The 19,957-nt window shown below is 41.2% G+C and overlaps 1 protein-coding gene and 1 long non-coding RNA gene across 2 annotated transcripts; one reads left to right on the forward strand and one right to left on the reverse strand.

Annotated features, from left to right (window-relative positions):
• The first annotated feature begins 1,546 nt into the window (after window positions 1–1,546).
• Window positions 1,547–19,948, forward strand: LOC113029916 (F-BAR and double SH3 domains protein 1-like). Its single transcript, XM_026180939.2, has 21 exons — window positions 1,547–1,713; window positions 2,638–2,735; window positions 2,821–2,866; window positions 4,508–4,581; window positions 5,938–6,082; window positions 6,453–6,589; window positions 6,985–7,048; window positions 8,023–8,151; window positions 8,448–8,570; window positions 9,406–9,501; window positions 11,629–11,745; window positions 11,861–11,965; window positions 13,509–13,664; window positions 14,388–14,513; window positions 15,645–15,728; window positions 15,798–15,942; window positions 16,207–16,307; window positions 16,626–16,742; window positions 16,819–16,978; window positions 17,055–17,110; window positions 18,538–19,948. The coding sequence occupies exons 1-21, from the start codon at window positions 1,693–1,695 to the stop codon at window positions 18,586–18,588; spliced, it is 2,151 nt and encodes a 716-aa protein (XP_026036724.2). The 5' UTR covers window positions 1,547–1,692; the 3' UTR covers window positions 18,589–19,948.
• LOC145432385 (uncharacterized) lies at window positions 5,942–8,942 on the reverse strand. Its single transcript, XR_013912661.1, has 3 exons — window positions 8,426–8,942; window positions 8,013–8,079; window positions 5,942–6,074 (listed from the first exon to the last, which is right to left on the reverse strand). It is a non-coding gene; the product is annotated as an uncharacterized LOC145432385 (long non-coding RNA).
• Window positions 19,949–19,957: the final 9 nt, after the last annotated feature.

The following is a 19,957-nucleotide window of genomic DNA, read 5'->3' on the forward strand; positions in this document are numbered from 1 at the left end:
GAAGGGAAGCCAAAACAGGAGAAGTCTGCTCTCTCTTTCTAGTCCCTGTCAGGACTCTTGCTGCAGCATTTTGGATCAGCTGAAGGCTTTTCAGGGAGTTTTTAGGACTTCCTGATAATAATGAATTACAGTCGTCCAGCCTGGAAGTAATAAATGCATGAACTAGTCTTTCAGCATCACTCTGAGACAGGATTGCTCTAGTTTTAGAGATGTTGCACAAATGGAAGAAGAAAGGTAGGTCGTGGAAAAACTTCCAAGACCTACAGATTAAGCCTTTAGTCTCTGGTCCTAAAACTCACCTGTTGCTCTCCCTGTTGCAAATTCCACCACTTAACCTGAGTGCATATAATATATAGCTTTTTAAATTTTATGCTGCAAATTGGGTCTTTCTTCAGAGTCCATGGAATTGCTGTCATTGATTGGGACATTTAGGAGAGCACGATTGCTTTATTTCATTCTGAACAATGTCTGTTTGGATTCCTGCTTCGGTTTTTAAGTGGACGTATTGTTTGGATCATTGTTCTAGTTTATAACTCAAGTGCGCTTGAACGTCAGACAAAAGCTGATAATTCTCTGGTAGACAGTAAAGTTCGTGGTTCCATCAGTTACTTTGGGCTCCTTTGCTGAGCCCCAGGCCACCACACCACCACGTTTGACTCTTGGTGTCATGTTCTTTTTATGAAACGTTGTGCTAGCTTTTGTCCAGATGTAACAGCACTCAAACCTTCCAAAAAGTCATTTTGTGTCATCAGTCCACAGACTGCTTTCACAGAAAAACACAAACACTGACCTTGACTGAGGCAACTGAGGCTTGCAGTTATTTAGATGTTGTTCTGGGTTCTTCTGTGACACTCCAGATAAACACCTGATAATTCTGGTTAGCTTTGGGAAACAACATTCAGGCTTCTGGGGTCTATCTCAGCTGCTTATCTAGCTAAACCTGATTAAAAAGCATGTGACAGTTTTAGATGAAATATATATAGACAACCATTCTCCACATAGATTTTAAGATAAATACACACAATAGTACCTACAGATATTAGAATACATATCAGAAATTTAGAAATAAGTAAAGGATGTGAGCAGGAAAGAGGAGAGTCCAATATGCAGGTGGTGCTGATGCAAAGTTACTGTAGCCTGAGTAAGTCAGTGTGTTGAACAATGAACACTCCTGCAAACATAACTGAGAATACAGTTTTGTTCAGCATTTTTACGTCTGTTGTAGCACAATACTCAGTGCTCACCATGCTGTGTGCATAACACAGAAAAACTGACCAAGCAGGCTCCAGAGAAGCTGTTTTGAATGTGCATAGCAAGGGGACACAAAATCCCAGACCTCGTTACAGACACTATTATTAGTTGGTTACTATTTTTCAACAGCTGTCCTGTGGTGATACAGAAGAATTATTAGTAATAACATGGACTCTTCAAACCAGTGTTACTCTGCTGCCCTCTAGAGGATTTCAAGCCAAACAGCAATCTGAGAGAGAGAGCGCGTGAGAGGGAGAGAGAGAGAGAGAGAGAGAGAGAGAGAGAGCGCGTGAGAGGGAGAGAGAGAGAGCGCGTGAGAGGGAGAGAGGGAGAGAGAGTTGCACATGTGCATTAGTGAAACTATAAAGGAAGTAACGGTGCACAAGAAGTGCAACAAACTAACGCCATAACGGAGAGAACAGCTGCCAGCTACATCCAAACATGCAGCCACCACCGAGAAAGGTAAGGATACCAAGAATCTGACGTAAATGAGTAAAATATTCACACTGCACTGACTCCTCGGGGTTGGTTCACTTTTTCTGAAAATAATTCTTTTATGGCCTCATTCACTGTTTTGTCAGCTTTTGTTTTCCCTGCAACTCAAAAGCTAAAGAAATGAAACAACCTGGGATGTTACTGGGTTTGTATCAGCTGAGGTGTTGGCTCTCAATACAAGTGTTAACAGCCTCAACATGCTCGACTGATGAATAAGCTAGCTCCTAAACGCGTTAATAGGCAGTAATGTGCACGACCTGCTCAAAGCTAATGTTTGGGACCACTTCCAGTAATTGGAAATGTAAATGAAGCTTTCTAATATTTGTTGTCTTCAGCTAGAAGGTGCTGTACTTTTCTGTGGGCTTTTTCTCTTATACAGCAATAGAATGATACATTACAGAGATACCAACAACATAACACTGTTTAATAAGGTTTAATTATCTAAATAGACTGCTGTATTTGTGTCACAGGTTAGCATTGTTTGACCTATAAAATAGCCTTGTACCCTGCACCTGGCTGTCATTTTAGCTCACAATAACTATATTATGTAAAATTATTGTAATTATTGTATATACTATATTAAATATAATTTTAGGAATCCATAAAATGTTGTTGTGCACTTTTTGTTGTCACAGCATAACGTGGCACAAACCAGCAACTAATGTAGACTAGTGAATGTTGTTTTAGTCATTAGGCTTTGGTCAAGGAGGTTGTTTTTTTATGAACCTCTCCCAGTTCCAAGTCAGGCCAAACATTACCGGGTGTCCATTAGTGGGAGCCACCATAGTCAGCACTGAAGTTATAATCTGAAAAACTTCCGGTGAAACAAAGCCCACCAATATCGTCTTTTATCAATGAGACTTACTGCACAGCTGCCCCGTGTGTGAACAGGTAAAGGAGAGCCAGCAGATGAAAGTGGTGTTCTCAGAGCAGCTCAACAAGCTGCAGACCAAACAGCATCTGGACACCGAACTGCTGGAGGAGATCAGGTCTGACACACTGTCTGTCTCATGAGCAGGTGTTACGTTACACATGTCCTGTGTGTCATGTGTTGTTTTCTGTTTGCTCCCAAAGGTCCTTCAGTAAGCATCGCACGTCTATAGAGAAAGAATACGGTCAGGTGAGTAAACATGATCTATTCTAGTCCTGTCTGCTGCTGTTACTGACACTTTTCATTGTTTACTGGAAATGCTCAAAATATATTGATTTAAGACCCACATTAGTACCTGAGTGCTGGATTGGGTTTTGACTTGTGTGACGTCTGCACACATACACGGTTTGTGTATGTGTGTGTGTGTCCTCACACAGTTTTATTAAGCTTTTGTCCTACTGTTTTTCATTGATTAGTTCTAAAAGTAATAAGATAATAATATTTTTAGGACATTTGATATCCTGGAAATAAATATGAAATGTAAATTAATGACATTTTAAACCTACCTGGTGAGAGTAACTAACACTGGTATGGGTGGAAGGGGTTATTTGGTTAACCCTGTTATTTTTCAAGTGGAGTGAGAAAAAGTGGTTTCTACCTCGGGCTGAAGGTGTTGAAGGTATAAAGGTGCTACATTTGTTGCTGCTGTTCTGGCTTTTGATGCCACGGTGTTGGCAAAGCGGTAGTTGTGTGAGTCTAGTTTACCTAGGCCGAAAAGTGTTATTACTTTGCTACTGCTGCACATCAGGTAGTCAGCAAACCACTTAGGTGCAGGGATAGGGTTAGGTTGCATTTTAGCTGCATGCTAGGCACAGTTTCAAAGGATGTTACAGAAGTTTCAGAAGATTTTGCCTCTGCAGTTTTGAGCTGCAGTTTAAAATTAAGGTGCCTGCAGGGTTTACATTAATACTAGCAAGCCACCATATTTTGTCACAGAGTCTGAAAGGCTCAGGCGTGCATCTTTTACCCCATGTGTGGCCTTGCACCTAAATGGGGAGGGTTTTTTGACACCAAGCTGGAAAGGTGACGGTCTATGTTCAGCAGTCTGAAGGTTGACTTCTAACCTAGTCTCAGTCAGGTACAAACCACAGAAGTAGGTTTGCTGTGGAGTGTCTCTGCTGAGGACAAAGTCACTGCTTCTCTCACTTAATGTTACAAATCTCCTTGGTTTCAGCTCAGAGCTTTATGTGTTTTCACACCGTGGTGTAGAATGTTTCACGTAGAACATCTGAAAAGTATGTGAGTGGATGTGTGTCTGTATGCATGCATGCATGTGTGCCTGGCTTTGTTAGAGGACAACAAGGTAGCATTCTCCTACCTTTGCTGAAATACTATTAAACTGTTAACACTGACAACTGTTGATCATATTACAACATTTATAGCTGTAAAAAGCAAACTGAGCTGCCCAGTGGGAAGAGCCAAAGGGAATATGTAGCAAATCTCAGGGGGCTACAACAGCAAAATTAGGAGTGCCAGCTCCTTAGTTTAGTTTATGTTTGTCTTGCTACAAAAACCCTACTGTAAGAAGGTAAGCTCCACCTCCAGAGGGTCCAGTGGGTCATGTAATAATACTTTGATCACAGCTACTTCAGTCCACGGGCTGAAGTGTCCCTGTGTAAGATACTGAGCCTGTAATTCCCCTAATGCATCCACTGGGCTGTGAGTGTGTGTATGATAGTGTTGAAAGGCTGTGTGATTGTGCCAGTCCATTTAACAAGTTGCCAAAACAAAAAACTCAATTGACACATTTTCTTACATTTATTACATCCCTGTGTGAGGAAAGTTACTTTGTATGTTATAGAGGATGCACTTTTTCTTGTGTTTTTTCAGGCTCTTCAAAGGTTAGCTGTCCAGTACCAAAAGAGAGACTGGCAGAGAGGAAATACAGATGTGATCACTTCTGGGTAACTACACAACTTTACAGCATGCAATCTTCTTAACAGCTGTTATTGATTGTTGATTTTACTTTGAAAGACCAAACACTCGATTGGCTCTTTTTGCTGTTTGGAAGTTACATCAGCAAAACAGACATGTTAAGAAAAACGGATGATTCTGCAAGAACTTTTTTGTAGTTTGTGAAAAAACAGTAATTGGACAGCAGTGGTAATGTGGAAATATTTTGTTGTCGTAATCTCTTGATATATACATCACATTTGACTTGTTGCCCATTTGAGGAACTGCATTCAATTACTTAATGTACATAAAGCAGAATAATATTATATGTAATATTATTAATATGTGAACAAAAGTTGTTACCAAAGGAAATAAAATACTTTTAGATCAGCAATGTGCTGATGCTTATGTTGAAATAACTTGGCTCTCTCAAGCATGCACCTTATAGCAGATAATAAATGGCTTATGACTAATTTAGAAGAGCATCGTTTAGCCTGAAAAAAGAGTTTGTTGCTTTATAAAACAGCCCTCCATAAAGCTAGACCGCCTTACTATTGATTACTGATTCATTATTGACTGAAGGTTTCTCTTCAACTACTTTCAATACTATTGAAATATATGTTGACTGCAGCTGATCTGAGTTAACTTCAGCAATTACTTCCAATGTCTTTTAGACCCTGATCCCAAGTCCTACTATTAATTAATGCTTCGATCTTAAATATGATCTCTTTTAATGTACATCAGGTCTCAGAGTGCATCACAGCACAGAAACAGCTTTAAAGGCTACAAATGATGATCTTGTGGCCTCTGACAGTGGACTCATCTCAGTGGTTTATTACAGCGATTAGAGCACGCTTTAGCTGCAATGTTTTGAATCATATCTGTCTAAGAGACTCTAATTTGTTGATGTAAATAGAGAGTCGTCTTAACATAGTGAGGTTCCACAGGGTTCTGTGCAGGGATCGGTTCTGTTTACATTATACATGCTTCGTTAGGCAGTAACATTAGAAGACATAGCATACATTTTCACTGATGTGCAGATGATGCTCAACTTTATCTATCCATGTGTCTGTAATAAGGTTTGCAAACCCTTTGGTGTGGGTCTCCTCTGGGTACTTTGGCTCCCAAAACAGACATGCATGGTTAATTAACTGGTGATCTGTGGATGTGAGGAGTCTAAAAGGCTTTAAGATTAAAGCACACAACAGTGTGTGAATGAATGGGTGTTGCGCTTTAATCTCTCTATCTCTCTGTGTCTAATAATGCAGTGATTGGTGAGACAAAGCATTGATACAAAAGGCCACCCTGTGTGTGTTAGTAGTATCTGTCTGTTGGTGGTGATATGAATGCAGTTTGTGTGCTTTCAGGAGTGTGTTCAGCGTGTGGCGCTCTGTGGTCGATGCTACAGCTCAGACTGCAGCATCGAGACTTTTCGCTGCAGAAGAATACCGTCGACTCAGTGGGCAAGTCTCCAAAAGTCTCCGCAATGCAAAGGATGTCCGGGCTAAGAGAGTGAGACAGTGCACACAGATTAAACATTTCTGAACAACACTCACATAATGAAACATTTTTTTCCTGCCTTCCTCCCCTCATCCCCAAACGGTTGTGGCAGATGGCTGCCTCTCCCTGATCCTGGTTCTGAAGGAGGCGTTTTCCTGTTTAAAGGGTTTTCCTTCCCAATACTGTCAAAGCGCTTGTTTAAACCGGGCTGTTTAATTGATGGGCTTTCTCTCAGTTACTCTAGGGTCTTTACCTTACAGTATAAAGTGCCTCAATTCAACTGTTGTTGTGATTTGGCACTATATAAATAGAATTCAGTTTAATTTAGCTTAAAAAATGTATGAAATCTGATGCCTTTGGGTTGTGTGCATATGTGCGTTAGGGCCTGGAACGGCTGCAGAGGGTGCAGGCTGAAGTGGTGGATGCTCTACGGGAACTTCAAAGGGTCAAGAAGTGCTACCACGACTTCAGTCACATTGCCAGTATTGCACGTGAGAAAACTGCAGATGCACAGGCCAGGTCTGTGTTTCAATGCGGAGGTTTGAATCTTCTGCTAAGACTTTTGACCAGCATTTCATTTTGTTTTAAAATATTTTAAAAGTAACTAAAAGTCTGATTTTTAAGGTTGTATTAAATACATTTTGGAACAATGTTTGTCACTTCTATATATTTTATTCTACACTTGTACTCTTAAACTATTACTCATATTATTGTCACGACTTCTTTAATAAAACAGTAAAAAAGTTACTACTGCCGATGGGAGTTCAGCCAATAAGAGCTCAGCTTGCAGATTGAACGTTTCCCACAACTTGTATTTTATTTAGAGCATTAACATAAATATGAAGCAATATGTTAAGTGCTGTAGTTTTCTCTTGTCTTGAATGACATAAATATGATTTCACTTTCTCTTCCAGAGCTAGAAAAAGTGAACATGGAATTTTTCACTTTAAAACAGGACTCCATAAAACGACCACAAAGGTACGGATGATTGAGCTGCTGAAATCTTATTTCTATGCTGAACTGTGTCCTGGTGTAAAGTGGTTTCTCCCCTGTGATTATGAGTTGTCCCAGGATAATCTCTCTTGCCTTTAATGCAAACCAAATTATATTATCACTCTATCCATCCATTTTCTTCCTGTTAACCAATGTTGGGTCGTAGTAGCAGCAGGCTAAGCTGGGTGTTCTGGGTTTCCTCTCCCAGTATGTCCATTTGCTTCCAGATCAGACTAAATGTTTAACCTCTCATGAGTTCTGGTTTCCTTTCCTCAAAATACTCAAGCTGAGTACATTTATTAGAATTAAAATTGAGACTAGAATAAAGTTTGTATTTTTATCTGATAATGTTATTTTATTATTACATTAATATAAGGTTCAGTTGCATTTACAGAAAAGCAACTCCTTCAAAGATCTTAATCTGAGTCTGTACTTTCTCACTTTTTACTTGAGTACAGAAAAGAATCAGTAGTCCAACTTTTACCGGAGTATTTTTTAACACTTATTATCTGTATTTCACCTTAAGTACACAATGTCTGCACTTTTGCCACCTCTGCATTAGGATATAAACAACAACAGCAAAACATCCTAAAGAATGATCCCAGGAGGCATCATGATCAGATGACTCCTATTTTTCCGAGACTCCTTTCGAGGTCATTGGTAGGGTCTCCCAGGGGCGGGGCCACAATAAGAGATTAAAACAAAACCCCAAATGAGCTACAGCACTTCAACAAGAAGCTGTCAGGCTTGGCCGTCAGTTTGGTTCCACCACCTTGTGGGCCGTCCCCCACAGGGACAGGCACTGGGGTCCTGAGCAAGGTGGTGGTTGACCCCCTGGGACGCAGGCTGTGTTTTTGTGAAGTAGAATGAGAAGGTTATTACACAGCACACACTGCTGAATTGTATAAATGTTGCCTGTTTGTGTGACATTGTGTTTGTGCTCACTTACATGTTTGCAGCTCACTGCCAGACTCAAAGAGTGCGATGACCGCTTGACTGAAGTTCGTAACGAGTATCTGCTGACATTAGCAGCAGTCAGAGCGCATCGGCAGCACTACTACACAAACGACTTACCATTTATTATGGAGGTAATCCACACACACTAACACCGTCAGTGTGCTACATTTATATTGACGTTTTTACAGATGGAATGGACCAAAATGTCCTTTCACAAAAAGCTTCATGGCTACTTTTTTTTAAGGAACTAGTGTCACCACAAGTGTTTGGATGACTGTTTTGCCATGTAGCGTTTAGCCTGCTGCCTGTACTGTATTTAATGAGAACACAGAGTTACAGGAAACACACATAACATAAGTGATTAGTCTTCAGCAGAAACTCAGTAGAAAATGTTTGAAAACTGACCTTTAGTGTCTGACCTCCTCAGCAAATGGATGGTGATATTTATGAGGATTTGAGATGCCATTTCACCCTGCTGTGTGGGACTGAGATGGACTGCTGTCTTCATACACACAAACAGTACAGCGGAGTGTGCGACAGTGTTGCAAAGGTTGGTGTTGTATATATGAACTACAAAAAAGAGAGATGAGATGCTTTGGCATGCTTTGTATATTTTATATATCGACACCTGTGGTCATTGGTCATCACAGGGCCTCAGACTGCAAATGATTGGTTCAATCTGTGATTAGTCCCATTGCACATTTGTCTATGTTGTAAACTGTGACAGTGTTGGATCATCATGTTAAACATGTCTTCTTAAAATAGAGTTGATACCTTGTGTGAGGATTTAGAGTTTTATTTTTGTAAGTGAATAATGAGAATGAATAAGAAGTAAAATAAACTGTAATCTGATTAGCCTGAATAAATGATGCATTGTGACAGATTCATAGTAAGACCCTCCTCACTATGAGGAAACCGTGATAACCACATTTAGAAACAATACTCTTTGAACATCCAGCTGCTTGTACAAATAAGTTCACCATCCAGCACACATGAGGTGAGAAGCATCATTTACATGTAGATGTATAGAAATGGCATAAACAGTTTCATGTGTGGACTTTGTGTAGATGTTGTTTGTAACCAAATCAAATCTGTCACTGCAGATAGTAAGCTCTAGACCGGGAGAAGCTGAATAAATCTCGAGATGTTCCCCTTAGCCTGTACTCTCTTGCCAGTCCAGAGTTATTCCCTGCACATTTTGAGTACATTTGACTTTCAGGTGTTCATCCAAAGTCGGTAGAAGTGAGAACATTGTATTTTTGTTCATGCTTTTCTAGCATTTGTGAAAAATTCAGCAGAATTTGCAGCGCTGCTGTTAATGAGAGTTATTTGTTTCTTTGAGGATGGTGTAACCTGCTTTTGTTTAATTCGTTTTTGTGTTGCAGGTGACCAGAGACAGAAATGTTCAGCAGTTTCTCCAAGATTCGGTATCGTTCAGCAAAACCCCTGAATTTACCTTCCAGCCTGCTCTGCGTGACAAGGTGTGTCTAAGGAAGACATGCTGACTGTAGTCCAAGTGCCACAGTGACAGTCCACAAATTGTAGCAGAGATTTAGTGATGAGCTCCATATTGAGATATTTTGCATATTTGGCTCAGTTTAATACAATGAGAGAAAATGTGTGACTTGGCAAACATTGGCAAAAAATTTAGAATAGAATAGAATAGAATAGAATAGAGTCTCTGAGGGGGGTGCCAATTGCCCACCCGCTGCAATTTCCTCTTGCCTACAGTACAGCAGTTGAACCAGAGTGTGGTTGCATTATATGCTCACTCAATGCCCAATGCACATATCTGATCAGAAAACCACATGGTAGTAACTCATTGTGCATGTAGACACAGTTAATGCGACCTGCTTCAGAAAGTCATTCAAAGCGATTCAAGTGAACATGGCATAAGACCCTCCTTCTTCACAACCGTTTCCACCCTTTTTGGAAGATTCAGTACCATCTGTCCTTTCCCATTTCTCTCTTTAACATCCTGCCTATCCCACACCTCACCCCTGGTCCCTTCACTTACTACTTCAACCAGTTTACTCTTATTCTTTCTCTTCTGACATCCAACCGTTGTGGACTAATAAATTGGCACTGGCAACATTCACTCTTTAAACTCATGATCGTGTCTTCACTTTTCATCTCAATAACACTTTTACTGAACTGGTAAATGGTTCTTATCTAGCACTTATCTACTCTCCACAAACAGCATATCTGCCTTCTCTCCACGATATCAGCCACCTTTCTCCCTGTACCTGTCCATGCTCACACCTCCACACCTGCCCAGAGATGGGCAGTAACGCGTTACTGTAATCCGATTACTTTTTTCAAGTAACGAGTAAAGTAAGGGATTACTATTGCAAAAACGGTAATTAGATTACCGTTGCTTTCCCGTAGGAACGCTGCGTTACTGCGTTACTAAAACCGTGATATTTTTGCGAGAGTGTCTCATGACAGTGACGTAAGCGAGTGCGACGTTCGTGACAACAGCTGTGTGCAGATCAACAATGGATCACATATCGAGTGCAGAGAGAGTATGAGCGTGCAGCGTTTAAAGCGTGGAAGTACTGACCTTATTTTGAGTTTGATTCCGTAAAAAGTGACAAAAACATTAGTGTCCGCTGTGCGTGGGAAGAAAACTTCTTTTTACAGTGAAAAAAACCCCTAAACTTCCAACAAGCACCGAGTAGCTACGACGTAATGGGAAACTCACAGAGAAACTCGCGGATTCTTCCACTGACCGCGGCACACCTGCACCAGGGTAAACCTCCGCCTGCCCCACTCCTGCTTTACAGGTGAAAATAGAGCAACAGGACCGCTGAGTCTTTGACTTTATTTATTTTCTGCTGTGTTTTACTTGCATCTATTTGAAAGACTGAGTGTAAACACAAAAAATATTTTATTTTATGTGCTGGAATGTGCAGAAAATAGGTTTAAATGTTAAACTAATTTCTTCCAGTCAGAGAATGTTGCATATAATTTAATTTTTTAAAAGATTAAAACTAATAAAACAAGTTTTAAAAAAAGACTTTTCCATTTGATTACATTTTGTATGATGGATTATGCAGAAAAAGTAGAATTGGGCTGAAAGATCTATCGCTTTATCACCTGTTCAGGTGAAGTAATCAGTAATTAGTTACTGATTACTTTTTTCAAGTAACTTGACCAACACTGCTCCTGCCTGTCTTTCTCTCTCACCCCCTGCAAACATTCCTTCTCCCTCTCCTGTTTCTGTCTTTAACAGTAACACAGGGACTTTAACTCAGTCTCCAGCCTGGAAATCTCATTCTTGATGATCCACAAGCTTTATTTGGCAAGGATTTACAACAGATCATTTACTTTTTCAAATTCAAACTCCATGTTAGTTCTTGGTCATTCCAAAGGTTTTCTGTACTGCCAAATACTGAATTTTGTATTTAAAAACATTATTTTATCATTCATACAAAGTCTATATCTTAAAATGAATTACAAACTAAAGCTGTTAAGCTTTTAGTAAATTAGAAGGTTTTTTTCACTGAAATGTAATAAACCGGGACTATACTCTAAACTAAGAAATACTCAAATGAAAAAGTATCTGTGTAAATTCACATTGTGGTCGCTGGTACTCCTCTTCATAGGTGTCAGTTCTGCAGGAAGTTTGTAGTTCAGAAGAAGAGGGCTGCCTGGTGAAGGAGGCCAAGAAATGGACTGCCAAGGTGGCTAAAGACCACAAGATCGTTGCCCACGGAGAGAGGGTGAGAAACTAGAGGAAGAACCGTCACCATTGTGATGCAGTGGCTCCTTTCTGGTTTCCTGTATAATGTATAATTTTGCATTACGTTAACTTTAAGATCTGCTTTGTTTCATCAGGCTCTACAGATGTTAGAGAGCCGACTGAAGCTCCTATCCGGGGAGACGGCGCTCAGTGTGGAGCAGAAGATAGCAGAGGTACAGGAGAGCGTCAGGAAAGCCAAGGTACCGTATTTCCCGGACTACAAAGCGCACCTGAATATTAGCCGCACAAGCTAAAATCAGGGGAAAATCCTGTTTTGTACATACATTAGCTGCACCTGACTAAAAGCCGCAGGTGTTTCAATGTTGACTTATCATATGTAAGAGAATATGCACAAAGGGAATTGTCAGGAAAGAGATGGCTGTTTGGAGACACACCCCTTTTATTAATATTTTGAAAAACAAGTTATGGGTACATATTTGCACATGTAGTACATAACAGTAACCTACAGCACACCAGAAAAATAGATTCAGCCTACCTTTTAGGCTCAGGTGCAGTGACACAGCTTTAACAAGAAGAAAAGTCAGTCATTCACCATCTTTCTCTTCTTCCTACGCACTAAAACCACCAAAGTCCTCTCCTCCAGTGTCGGAAACGAACAGGCTCAGGATGGCTACGTCATCCACTCTCCGCTTCTTTCCTTCGTTGTCACTTTCAAAACCAAAGAAATCCTCGTTGTCAGTGTCAGAGTCGAACACCCTCAGAAGGGCCGTGGCGGTGTCCTCCTCTCCATCATGCAGCAGTCCAGCCCTTCGAAATCCGTTGGTGATCGTGGATGTTTTCGCACTTTTCCACGCTGTCAGAATCCACCGGTGGAGTTGGGCATAACTTGCTTTTCGCAAGTTTATCGCCGCTCGTCATCCACGCCTCCCGCTGAATGCGTAGCGCTACTTTGAAGTTTGTTTTTCGCGCTACTTCGTACGGCACTACGTTGCCTGGCGGACGGACATGTGACTAACATACCACTCTTGAACCCCGATCCTTCCGCCAGGCAACGTAGTGCCGTACAACAGCGGAACAAACAAAACAAATCGTCTTACGATATGACAAAAATCATGGACAATCCATAGAAAAGCCGCACCTGACTAAAAGCCGCAGGGTTCAAAGCTTGTGCAAAAAGTAGCGGCTTATAGCCCGACATTTACGGTACTTGTTTTTGAAAGTTTCTCCAGCCTATAAGTTCAAAATCCAACATTCAACATTATTGATACCACAAAGTATCAACACTATCAATCGTCAGATTAAAAACGCTCCAAAGCACAAAATCTGTTGCACTGGTGAAATAAAAATTGGTGCTGTATCAGTTTTGATCAGTTTTATATCATTAGCTGAATCTGAATCTGTGACATCACAGCAGTGACATCACCAATACCATACCAATCAGGCATAACTTCACGAGCACAGAGAGGTGAAGTGAATAACACAGACGGTGGGTTATATTAGGGAGCAATGAGTTTGGCAATATATAATAACGGCATCTGGAAATCTACATTATAATAGCTGAAATATGAAAGATGTCGTGTCTGTGTAGTTGAATTTGTCTCAGAGGGATTTAGATTTCGATGTTGCTCATGGTCGTTTAACTGAGGCACACAAAATCAGCTCGGTTTCAGCTTATGACCAAACCAAAGCTCAGGAAAATTCGCGAGTTACACAGAATCCGTACGACTCGGGGTTCAGAGTCACATGTCTGTGTGTGTCTAACTAAGTTTCCTGGTTTTTCAGCTGAACAGGGCGAAGGCCGAGGCTCGCCTGGCCCTGCTGTCAGAGAGCACACCAGGAACAGAACAATGGCTTCACGCTGCCATGAACCAGGTGGAAGAGGAGTTGGAGAGAGAGCGACATCTCAGCGAACAGAGGAAGTCTACTGAAGACTTTTCAGTATGCAAACAAACAAACACACAGATTGAGCTGCGTTTTCATCACATGGTGGCTTGCATGTCCTCTTTAGAGGCCTCTATCACTCGTAACGCAATACTCCTTTTGTCCTCTGGGGTCAAAAATGACCCCACTTCATTTGAGTGTTTTTTTAAAGTACATGGTATAAATTGTCAATCAGTTGTGTTACACCTTAAGTTTTACTTGTGTGTTTATGACTTTTTAGCCATACCCTTTTCTTTACCCAAGAGTCTTTGCCTCTGACCATGACCTGCAGACCAACCAGAGGTGTATCTGAGATGAAGAACATAGGGATATCATCCTGACCTCATTATTTGAAACTTTATTAGACTGTATAACTTTAATATAAGCCTCCACCACTGAAACATTATACATGTGACAGAAAGTAAGGAAAGCAAAATACGTTCTCTTTAACTTCAACTTTGCCCTGACCTTAAAATCAGCCGTCAGCCTCCAACACAACACAGGAAGTCGCTTTTTGTCTACAACAAAAACACACAAGTATGACTCCACAACATAATTGCACACAACAGATGTTACACACAGGGGAACAAACAGGCTAAAGACTATTTCAGATACAGAATTAACTTCAGTGCATGCTTGCTGGATGACACTTGTTTTATCACTCAGCGTGTCTTGCAGATGCTCTAAAAATATTTTTGGGATCAGAGTGGAGACGACACCCTTAAATCCTTTGTTTTGCAGGAGGATGAGTTTGAGCTGACTGACTTTGAGGACTACGATGATAATGGAGAGATCTTCACAGATCCAGTGTCAGCATCTGGAGTGTGTGTTTACCCTGCAGCCTGCAGAGGTATTTACAGCTATCAGGTAGTGATCATCAGCACCCCCCCTCCCCCCTCCCCACACACACACACTTTTTAAAACTTTTTTTTTAGCAAATTCAATGAATCAATGAGTCTAAAAGATCTGTACAAAGTCTAAAGCAGAGCTGTTAAGGTGTTTACAAGATGCTCAAGGCTGTTGTTGGTGCCATAGTGGTGCAGTGGATAGCATTGTTGCATCAAAGCAAGAAGGTCCTTCATCAGCTACCCCAAAGCATGCTCGAGCCCGATGTTGGAGATGTGAAATGAACAAAAAAGAAGTTTAAGTCAGGAGGATCTGGTGATGGCCTGCACGGGTCATAGAGGGGAGCCAATGATTTTTTGGGCGGTGCTCTTTACCCTCTGCGCAGCCTTCCTGTCCTCAGTAGTGGCCTAGGTATGAATCACTCAGCTGAGATGTGGGTGCCCAGAAACCTGAAGGTGGAGACAGATTCCACCCATTCTCCATTTATAATGAGAGGAGGGTGGACCTGCCTGTGCCTCCTGAAGGACGTTCAGCTTCAGGTTATTTTCTGAGAACCAGCAGGACAAGTTCTCCACCTCTGCCCTTTACGCTGTCACATCTCCATCAGAGATGAGCCACAGTGGTGTCATTGGCATACTTGACGATGACATTGGTGGGTAGATCGGTTAGGGATGGGAATGATGGTGGAGCCCTTCAGACGGGTGGGAATGACATTAGTCAGGAAGAGGTTGAACAGCCCAGTGAGGATCTCTGCCATTTGGTCCGTGCAGGCTTTAACCACATCCCCTGGGATGCTGCTTGCACCCCTCCTTAGGTTGGAAGAGCGCTTCACAGAAAACTGTCCCGAGTTCTGATCAGAGCCTGTACTTCACTCATCGTCCAAAGTTTTCGGTTAGCAAAAACACGGATGTCACATTCTCTACACAGCACTTGATGTAGAAAAGGACAGACTGAGTGTCTCTGGGGTCCTGCTGTTCAAAGCTGGACCAGTCTTTGCATACAGCACTGAACTGATGTTTTCATAAAATAAGCAGGTCTGTGTTATATTTTTTAGGTTTGTATCACTATAATGTTAATATAGAGTAATAACAGCTATTTGATAACCTGCATTAACAGGCTTACAGTTAAATAATGGAAAATTATCTCTTTTAGGCTAGCCAATCAGATGAGCTGTCAATCATGGAAGGGGAGGAGCTTCAAGTAATCGAGGATGGAGATATGGAGGACTGGCTGAAGGTAACAATACTGATGTGATACAGTATAATGTACTTTATTGGAAAGGTTACTCTGATGTTCTCTGTGCAGGTGTGTAACTCGTGTGGTCAGGTGGGCTACGTCCCTGAGCGGTATGTGCAGCTCCTGTGTCTGCCAGCAGAGGACAGCACTCTGCTGGACAGCTCATTCAGCTCCACCTCCTCCACTGTGACTAAAGAGACACCAGGGAGTAGAGGTCTGTGGCCATGTTTACACTTGCACTTGACGTCACATTACTTACTGTGCACTTTGTATAAATAAGTGCTGCCTCAGAGGGGAAATATTGACCCAGGCCCTACAAATCCTTCCTAAAACTTGGATCAAGTCTATTTTCATTCAGTCACTGAAAGTCATAAGAAATAACTGAAAAACTAAGATAAATTAAGAAGATGAATCTAAGATGTATTTTTTTCCAATTTCCGTAATATGAGTTTACACCATGTGCTCTGATGTGTCTCAGGTGTAGCCAGGGCTCTGTACTCCTACCAGGCTCAGAGCGCAGAGGAGCTTTCCTTCCAAGAGGGGGCGCTAATACACCTGATACGCCGTCCACGTGGAGAGGTGTGTGTTCTACGCTGCCGTTGGACGTTGGAGTGATCACAACCCTGGATTTGTAGAAAACAACGTAGAGCCCATCATGCACCAACAGCAATACTTTTTTTAAGAATGTTTGTTTTTTTGTCCCTACAAACATGACTGCTCTACATGAATGGATAGAGGGTGTGGCTTATTTAGCGATTTACAGTAAAAAACACCTCATAACAATTTAGCTCTTTCAAAGCTACAGAGGAAGGGAGGGAAACCCTAACAGCCACCAGCTTTTACCTCGCTTCAGTCACTCAGGGTGAAGACTGCAAATCTAAGTGAGTCTTTTTACAGGTTGATGATGGTTTTTGGGAGGGAGAGCTGAACGGACACGTCGGCGTCTTCCCATCGCTGATGGTAGAGCTTGTTCACAATGAAGAGGAGGATGAGGAAGAAAAAGGGGAGATGGAGGTGAGACTACATCCTGGTAATCAGAATCTTCTGAAATTCAAAAATCAGTTTTTCTGATGTTTATTTTCCTCTCCAGCCTCTTCCAACCCCAACCATGCCCCCTTTCTCCCCTCCCATCCCCACACCCTCAGCTCCTAGCTGTAATTCAGAACTGAGCGCTGCTTCTCCGAGCAGTATGGAGGACAAACAGCAGGCTGCTCTAATGGAGGGATCAAAGCTGGCAGGCAACAGACCGGGTAGAGTCTATTTCTCTGTTTTCTATCTAAAATGTGTCATTTGAGGTGTTTCACTCTGTGTCTATTGCACCGCCAGAGGCCGGAACCAGCAGCCACAGCTCTCCTGAGCACTCCAGCACTCCACTGAGACCAGTAGGTGCAACACCCACACGTATCTTATAGAAAATAAAAGCCTACCTCAGAGGAGGTATGGAAGCACAAGCCCAGACAGGGCATTTTAACAGGCAGGAAGAGACAAAGAAAAGGCAAAAGTTTGGAGGTGAGAGCAGGGACTTTAATTATAGGGATTATAATAATAAGCATGGAGATGAAGAAAGATAAGATAGAAGTTCATGTACAGCAGAGAGAGGTGGCAAAGAAAAGGCTTAAAGTGAACTGCATATACGACTGGACTCTAAGCAAGAATAAAAGTAGGGCTGGGTGTCGTCACTGATTTCTAGAATCGATTCGATTTGAATCGGGGAAATTTTGCCTCAGACAGTCAGAAATATTATAATTCTGATCATGCATCAGTACATTTTCATATTTTTATATCTATAAAAAGGAAGCTGACACTTGCCAGACTTTATCAGAGCTGTGAGCATCACAGCAGAGGCCTTTGTGTCAAAGTAGCTGAAGATAAAACACAGAAAAACATGAAGGTGATTTTCCTGTTCTGGGATTTTATAAAAATATTCTGCAGTACATCAAAAACGAAAGAAAACCATTAATCAGCATATGAACATTACCTGATGCTGCTGAAGTGAAGCAGAGCAAAGTTACAGCGGTTTGATTAGAGACACAGCTGAGTGTTTTGCAATTTTGCACAATTTTAAAAAGTTGAAATTTGTTCAGTATTGAACAGCAGAAATGAGGTTTTCTTTTCGGAAGTAAGTAAAAGTAAAAACAAGCAAGCGAATAATGCAGAAAACAGATGAGAGAGAGAGAGCCGTGCATGAAGTGAGATTTTATCCTGGTGGAAGCAAAACAGCAAAAGTCAGAGTGAATCCATGACGATGTTTATGTGAAGCGTAGTTTGGATCTTCTTTTGCTGCTGGTTCGGTCAATGTTGTTTGGAGAGAGATAAAACTAACAGCTTTAGAATCGGCGCATAAAGGAGGAGTTCATGAATGTAGGAGATGAGAGCATGGGTGGTTAGTAAAGGAAGTGTAGAGGATTAGGAAAGGATGCCTGAGGAATGGAGAAGTGGTGTTCTGGTACTGATGTGCAGGTAGCTGTTGAAGGTACAGAGGTGGCGATCAGTGAGCAGCAGTAGGGCTTCATGCAGAGAAACAGCACCGTAGATGTGATGCTTGTGATGAGAGGGACAGATCAGGTTGATAATTTTGGAGACAAAGTTAGTGAGGAAAGGCTGAGATGGTTTGGACACATGCAGAGAGGATTCATAGATGTAGCAACGGAGGACACACAGAGGGCTGGTGTGACAGAAGAGGATGCTCAGTACAGGGTGACACGGAGACAGAGCTGGGACTAGCTGACGGAAGATTTGAATATCTTTGAGCTCACACAAATCAGTGCTTATTAAAACCCACATTTATTTTCTCTCTGTATTGTTTCAGTGTCGAGCACCTCCTCCACCTCCAACACAGAAGACTTCATCTCAGGCTTGAGACAGACTGGAGTCGTAGCTGTCTTGTTACAGCCAAAACATTGCTGATTTGTGCCATTTATGTATCGTCAGGTGGTTTTCTTGGTCATATGAGGCGTCACACAAGTACAGTAGTTGCAATCTGTGTGTGTATCACCGCTCTGTTCATCGTCGCTTTTGCAGGAACAACAGGTTATCAAGAAAACATGGCAGCTTAGATCCAGAGCATTGTTTTTTAGTACTTGACCTTTTAAAGACTGCCAAAGCACTGTTACAAGGAATATCAAAATGCCAATTGTATTAATACAACTTGTAAAAATAAGAAATTGCACATGCAATATGACTTTGAACCACAAGATAGTCCAGCGAGTCTGTCCTGAATCCAAAATGAGACATTCCTATATGAGTATTACTAAAGCTACAGCTAGATCAACAGTCAGGATTACAATATGTCCCCACTTGTTTGGGCAGCTAGAAGAGCAAAGAAGCATTACAAAGTCATTTATATGTAAAGAATGTAATACTTGACATGAAACTTTTACAAAAAGTATCTTTTTAAAGCGGCATTGTAAAAACAACCTTAATTGATTGCAGTCGTGTGAAAAAGAAAGTTTTCACAGCACTCCATACACTTCTGTGAAAGCTTATATAGCACTACTTTTTTAATAGGAATTAACAAGTTACATGGCAGCCAACTGTTGATAATCAGATGCACTTGATTAACATAAAGAAGAGGTTTTGGCAGTTTGCTGGTCGGGAGCATGGAGGTGTGCAAACTCACTCCAAGTTCAGACTTTGCAATTGTCAGAGAATTGCAAAACACCCGAGCGCTACATCTTACACTCTTCAGACCCCAGTAAGTATGTTAAATATTAAAGTCAAATGTGCACAAACCCCAACTAATCGAAGCAACACTGTAAAGAAGAGCGGGCTAAAACTCCTGCACAATGTGTGATTCATAAAGAAATACAGAAAGTTGTTGTTGCTAAGGGTGGCTCTGCAGCTATGCAACCCTTCCAAAATGCAACCCATCCTTCCCACATGACTACACAATCGCGTGTTAAACTTGGACCTCTTAAGTTTTAGTGTAGCAATCACTAACAAACACAGTTCAGATGTAACATTAGGTATTTGTTTTATTTTCATGAAGTCTAACATTAGCTAGCATACATGCTATTCTAAACGGCAACAGTTAAGCTAGTTAGCATGTCGAAGGCTAACATATGATCTACTTGTTTACCCTTATATTATGATATTATAATAACAAGGCTAGTGTCATAATTAAACAATTTGCTTTTGGATTTTTGAAATATCCTCTTCTATATAATTGTTTTTGTACTGTAAGTCATTGTTGTGGAATAAATTAAGTTATTAAATTTGGAGTTTGTTTG

Source organism: Astatotilapia calliptera, chromosome 2 (genome assembly GCF_964374335.1).
Source record: "Astatotilapia calliptera chromosome 2, fAstCal68.1, whole genome shotgun sequence".
NCBI lineage: Eukaryota > Metazoa > Chordata > Actinopteri > Cichliformes > Cichlidae > Astatotilapia > Astatotilapia calliptera.